The sequence below is a fragment of the Pinus tabuliformis genome, chromosome 1_2 (genome assembly GCF_031772625.1).
Source record: "Pinus tabuliformis cultivar Carrire ecotype Pingquan chromosome 1_2, CPIR1, whole genome shotgun sequence".
NCBI lineage: Eukaryota > Viridiplantae > Streptophyta > Pinopsida > Pinales > Pinaceae > Pinus > Pinus tabuliformis.
The window spans coordinates 1,195,130,410-1,195,137,307 of NC_142298.1; the positions used below are offsets into that span (position 1 = coordinate 1,195,130,410).

At 35.3% G+C, this 6,898-nt stretch overlaps 1 protein-coding gene across 1 annotated transcript in view; it reads right to left on the bottom strand.

The window, feature by feature from the left end:
• Positions 1 to 1,211, bottom strand: part of LOC149210518 (uncharacterized) — a 101,600-nt gene extending 100,389 nt beyond the window's left edge. Inside the window, exon 1 of the mRNA XM_089394436.1 lies at positions 365 to 1,211. Within this exon, the coding sequence (XP_089250562.1) occupies positions 365 to 1,051 (687 nt within the window). The 5' untranslated portion in view covers positions 1,052 to 1,211. The remainder of the gene's footprint in view (positions 1 to 364) is intronic.
• Positions 1,212 to 6,898: the final 5,687 nt, after the last annotated feature.

Here is a 6,898-nt window from a genome sequence, read left to right on the forward strand (position 1 = left end):
CCTGTGATTCCCCTCTACCCACTTTCTTCCCGTATGGGTTTTAGGTTATAATTCTCTACCTAGGGATATAGCAGCCCCCTATTTGGAGAGAGATTCCAAACGGTGGGAAGGCCCAAAGGCAAATCAGCTGGGTGTCCTCGAATGGTCACCCAACCATCAAAATAATATGACTTGCTTCTTCCGAACAAGAGTCATGTCCAGGGGATTTCCAGATCACAGAGATCTATGAATCACAGAGGGTATATGGTTTCTTGGTATAAATTTAAGGACCAGATTCAGAAAGAAAATCTTCGACCTTAATGAAAATCTTCTCAGTTTCATCTGTTTCAAATAGAAAACAAAAAGAATCAAGATAGAGATGAACCTCGATGAAATCGAGAAGCTGCGATATGTAGTTGATAAGGTCACTGAAATCGCCATCAACATTTTCTTTATCAACTTCCTGAGCGGCTTCCTTTATATCCTTAGCATAATCCGACTCCTTTCGAACTCTGGAGGAGGAGGGGGTCGAAGAGGATGCTGGCTGGGTAGGTGGAGAAGCAGTGGTTTGGGAAGCCGTGGGGATGAAGGCAGAGGAGGAGGGGGTCGAAGAGGATGCTGGTTGGGTAGGTGGAGAAGCAGTGGTTTGAGAAGTCGTGGGGATGAAGGAGGAGGGGGTCGAAGAGGATGCTGGTTGGGTAGATGGAGAAGCAGTGGTTTGAGAAGTCGTGGGGATCAAGGAGGAGGGGGTCGAAGAGGATGCTGGCCGGGTAGGTGGAGAAGCAGTGGTTTGAGAAGTCGTGGGGATCAAGGCAGATGGTGTTACAATACCTCGAGAGGAGGAGGGCACCGCATCTGATGGAGCAATAGGTTGAGAGGCATTCTGCATTACTGTAGAAGCACTGACTTGAGAGGGAGCCGCCGCTGATGGAGGAGCACAGGAAAGAGTTGCTTCAGGAGAAGGGTTGGCAATTTCAGATGAATCAGGTTGTGCAGAAAGGGTGGATTTCTTATTAGAAAAGCATGGAAAGCATGAGAGTAAACCGCAGCCGCAACATTTCTTTGCAGACATGTTTGATAAAGATGCAACGATGCGCAGCTCTGGAAAAGTAAGGAATGAGAAATGACTCCAGTCACTGGCTCCAATTCGTCCCACAGCAAGTCAAGAATGTAAGATTTTGAACCTAAGAATATTAGATATAGCTGCAAGGGGCACCAGCTCAGATCACCTTCACTACACGCATAAGGATTGGATAGAGCTAATATAATTCGTATATTCCAGGGGCAAGTTAATTATCGGTTTATACGATATTACATTACTCTTATTTGATGTTAATTATTGGTTTATAAGATAGTACATTATTCTTATTTGATGTTAAAATGGAAAAATAATAAAATAATTATTATTAGTAATAATTATAATACAGTTCAGAGGTAAATTGATTATTTACCCATTGTCTTTTCCTTCTATTCATTCAATATTATATTATTAAATAAATAATAAAAGAACCATTATTGATTTAATATATTTGTTTAATTAACTAACTCACTAGACTGCACGCAGATTTTCGCAAGTGAAAGATTCCATGGGTCATATCAACCAGAAGTTGTCATCCACTAAGTTTGTCGAGTAAACGCATATCGCGTTATCAGCTGTAGATAAGGTTGTTCAGACCAAAAATTATATTTATGTTATATCAGTGACTCGTATTCCATGAAGTTTGCCTAATAATAAAATACATCACATTACCAACTACACCGAACTTGATTATTTACCCATTGTCTTTTCCTTCTATTCCTTCAATATTATATTATTAAATAATAAAAAACCATTATTGATTTAATATATATGTTTAATTAACTAACTCACTAGACTGCATTCAGATTTTCGCAAGTGAAAGATTCCATGTGTCATATCAGTGACCTGGATTCCATTACGTTTGCCTAATAATAAAATACATCACATTACCAATTACACTTCTTGGTAACGAAGTATATTTAATTTAGGTGGTCGTAAATGTAAGGCTTTTACGTTTCACTTAGGTTATAGGCTTTACGAAAAATAGGCTATGTTTATAGTCGTCCACTATGGTTGTATGTTCAAATCAGATGTAATTTTTTAATGGCCATTTTTATTTAATATTGGGTCGGTTCCCAATTAAATCCAGTTTTTAATTAAAAGGCCATTTTATTTAATATTGGGTCGGTTCCCAATTAAATCCAGTTTAATTAAATAATAATATCATAGGTTTTACAAAGATAAGGTTATGACGAGCAATAATACATAATTTTTATATACCATTTAAAATATAGATACCCTCCTTTATGTTACATACACATAATTGTTATGATGAGCAATAATACATCATTTTTATATACTCATTTAAAATATAGACACCCTCCCTTATATTACATCAATTCTTGATGTATTAGTTTAATTTACATATTAGTTCAAACTCATAATAAATATAAGAAATTTTTTTAATTAAAAAATAAAATAAAGGTTAATATTAAAATTGATCTAATTTCATTTAATTTAATTAAAGATTTATTTTAATAATTTTTAAATATAAATAATATTATGACACGTAAAAAAATATAAAATATAACTTCCCTTCGTTATATTATATCGATATAATTTACATATCAGTTAAAATATGATATTAAATACTAATTAAGTTATAATTTTATTTAAAGATTTTTTAGGTTGCATTGTTTTAACTACACTAAGAGCTTCTTTATGTTATGTCATCCATGTAAAATTGTTAATTTTATCGAACTAAAATTACAATTACAAATTGTTAAGTTAATCAAACTAAAATTATAACTATTCAAAGTATTTTTTTATTATATTATTAATGAGATTCTTTAAATTACATCACCATTTTCTTTCATAAAGCTATTGAAATTTTACTCTACATTAAATACTAAACTCAAAAGTTAAAAAAAATTAATTCCACATTGAATACAATATATTAAACTCATTTGTCTTCCCATATGTAAAAATATATCTTGCAACATGACTCCACAAGGGGAGATACTTCTATTGTTCTACATGGACCAATATTTGTTATAGTACTGGTCCCATGCAATCATTAAAACATGACAAAAATCATTAATAATTAAAACATAAATAGATAATATTAAGTCATATAAGTTATTCAAATATGTTCAAAATGGGCTCATATATTTATTGGGCTTACAATTGTCCAACGCTAGCCTTTACTATCGCAATTTGACAAGACATCGTGTCCCAAGTGCCTCCTGATCTGATTTAGAAAATAAGACAAAATTAACAAGAAAAACTTCAATCTCATACTATCCAACATGACACATATCACATCAGACCAACCCCAATAAATATAAACTAGAGCAGTTATGACCAAAGTTCATTTCTACCTACACAAGAATAGAGAATATATGTGTCAGCCATAACTGCATTTATGTTCATCGATGCAATGTGCTCAAAGCAATAAATGACACCAACACACAAGATTCAGGAATTAAACACGAGAAAGCACAAGGATCAACCATAAGAGTTTCTCAACCATTGGATGACATCCAAATCAATCCACAATGCACATTTGAATTTGGAAAAAAGAAATCCATGTCAATCCTCCCTTCCAATCAAATTCAACAACAAAAATCTATAAAACCACCTCACAGTTGCATCATAAAATTTCATTCTATTGATCTACAGTTGGATTCACTCTATCAGATACTATGCAAATTGTAATCAGGTTTAAATAATTCAAGTATTTTATTTCTGTTTTTTTTAATATTCCAAAATTGACAGTATAAACTTCATTTTTTTTCTTTATTTCTTTTGTTATTTTTAATCTTCCAAACCCTCAATTAATTTACCATATGAAAAAATTGTGTGTGCCATTTAGATTATGTGTGTGAAATTGCAAACAAAAAATTATAGCATCTGAGTAGAACAAATTAACCATGCTCAACATGCAATTTAACTTCTATGTGTCAAATTGCATAGAAAAAGTCATAGCTTTTGAGTCAACAGAGACAAAAAAGTAATCATGCCAAACAAAGACAAAATAGACAAAAATACCAGAGCATATGAGTCAAAACACATAGGCCTGATCATTCCTTAATCACACAACTGAGTTAAAACACATAGGCCTGATCATTCCTTAATCACCACAATTTGGCAGATTGTATGCAATAACTATCATGCCTCTAAGAAAAAATGAATAAATTTGTTTCAAAATTGCTTGGAAGTTTACAATCCATTTTAAAAGGAAACTGTAGTATGTTAGTTTTCAGCTAGTTGAGACACAAATGTAAAATGAACACAAGGTAGTTACAGTGGAGGACATCAAGACTAGGACATCCTTGGCATGCCAATAGGAGATAAGTCTATAATATTGTGCATGTTAGCATGATTAAACAATGTTAATTAGGAAGGGGAACAAGAGATTTCAATGCAAAGCTAGGTCATCCGGGTGATACTTTAAGAAATGATTTGAGTAGGATGATGAGATCATGTGCCATTATGGGAAATTCGGGGATCATTCTGTTTAAAACCTACACTATCACTAAAGATGTAGGTTCGTTCTCTTTATGCAAAAAATGTGGGTTGAACATAAGCACTTCATCCTATATCAAATTATACCCTTCCCTACAAGCGCCACAACACATCACTAGACAAATGTCATGAGAATATTTGTCAATTTCCACTATAGATTCTATATGGCAAGAAAAGACAAGGTGGCTAGCATCGAGTAGGTTTTCAAGTGAAAAACACAATAACTCTCCAAGGAATATCTAAAGGTAAATTTTAATGAATGGGCCTTGGGCACTAGTTATTTAAGAACCAAGTACACCAAGAGTTTTAAACTTATTGAGTTATATCGGTTGAACAAGACCTTTATTGCTCAAGTGGTGGAGGAAAAATGTAGTCAACATCAATCCATAATGTAAAAGAAGAATGTGATGGGCTAGAAATTTGATGCGTTATGCAAAGAAGTTTTTAACATCGATATCACAATCAATAGTTATTCAAAACCTAAAACAACACAATGGAAGAAATAAACCAAGTCTCAACTTCTAAAAGTACTCTCTCACATCTCTCTCGATGATTATAATGATACTTAAATTGACAAACATTATTAGCAAACATAATGGAAATGGCCAAGTTAAATCTCCATGTTTAACTTTTAAGAAATGAAATCACAACCTCCTCACAATGTTATCTATTCCATTTTTTCTTATCAATAGGACAATGAAGTATAATATAGGCCTATAGATACTAAAAAAACCTAACAAGATTCTTGTGAAGCACAAATTTAAACAAATCCTTATCTCTAATTTTATAATGCCTTGTGTAAACCAACCTAATAAAAAAATAAAATAAAATGTTAGTAGAATACGATAATGTATCATAGTCACAAGTGTGTGGTCTCTCTTTCACTGCAGATATTTTTCAAGTAGTTATGACAAACATTAGGCTTTTGTGTGTGAAATTTGGCTTCTATGTGTGAAATTGCATAGAAAAAACCATAGCATTTGAGTCAACAGAGACAAAAGAAATTATGCCAAACAAAGACAAAAATACTGATCCAGGTGGATGTTGGTGGCCACCCACAAACCCATTTGGACCCCCACAACTGTCTCTTTCAGTCTTTTCAGTTTCCTAAATTGTAGCACAGTTTACTATTTTTAGCAGTTTTTCGGGTCCTAAACTTCCGGAGCCGTTTTGAGGGCCTAAACGACGTTTTTTTGGGAATCTGGGGCAACATGGGTCCATGGACCGATGTTGCTTCCCAAAGTGGTAGTACTCGGATAGATCTTTCTAACGAGCTATCGTACGCGTCAAACGGAGATCATATGCCAAAGTTACGACCCCGGGAAATTGATGTACCAATTTACCCAAACGGGGCCCACAATTTGGCGTTTCATCTTCTAGGGTAAGGTTTTGGGATGTGAAGGGTTTTCCATTGTTTCTCAACAATAAATAGGCCTTCGAGCCTCATTGTAACACAGTTCGAAACAGTTCAGAGGCATGTAGCTGCACATCTCTTCTCAGAGATAAGCTACCATCGCCCTAGCTGGTTTATTTCCATTTCTGGTTGTACGCACATTTCGGTATTTTCCATTAATGAAATGAAGTATTATTTATGTTGCATCTCTGTATTTATGGTTATCGCATCTCTGTATTTATGGTTATCTTTGTAATCTATTGTGTTCCTGCTTAAATCCGGATCAGTGGTATCAGAGCGGTCTGCTTTTTCTCTGTTTTTCTTTGCATGTCCCCAACGAGGTCGAGATATAAGGAGTTAGGTCTTGAACTGGTCGAACCTTTGCAAGACCAGCCTCGCAAATCCCGACGGCCTCCCATGGCGGATGAGAAGAAAGACGAGGGGGCAGGAGATCCTATCAAAATCTTGCTCGAAGAAGCGCTCGAGCGGCAAAGGAACGCGATGATGGATAGCTTTGCACAGATCCTTCAGCGGCTACCCAGAGGCGACGCATCGGCTTCCAACAGCGACTCTGGAAACGCCATGCCGTTTAAGGTACAAGTTAATTTTGAAATCCCCATCTTTAAGGGTCAAATAGACGCAGATGCCGTAGATAAATGGTTAAATCTACTAGATGGGTATTTTTCTGTTCATGAATTTTCAAGTCGGGAAAAGATTGTTTTCGCTCTTCTCAAAGCAGTCCCCCACGTCAGGGACTGGTGGGAAACCTACTGCGAGTAGAAGGATGAAAGTAAAGGCTCACTATTTTCATCCGCACCCACTTGGAATGACTTCCGGGATGCCATCAAGGAGCAGTACTACACTGTCGGAAGCTATGAGGACAAATACATCAAATGGACCACACTGCGGCAGGGACGAGACCAAGATGTGCCAGAGTTCACAAACATTTTTCATACCCTTCGCACACAGTTGGGTATCAA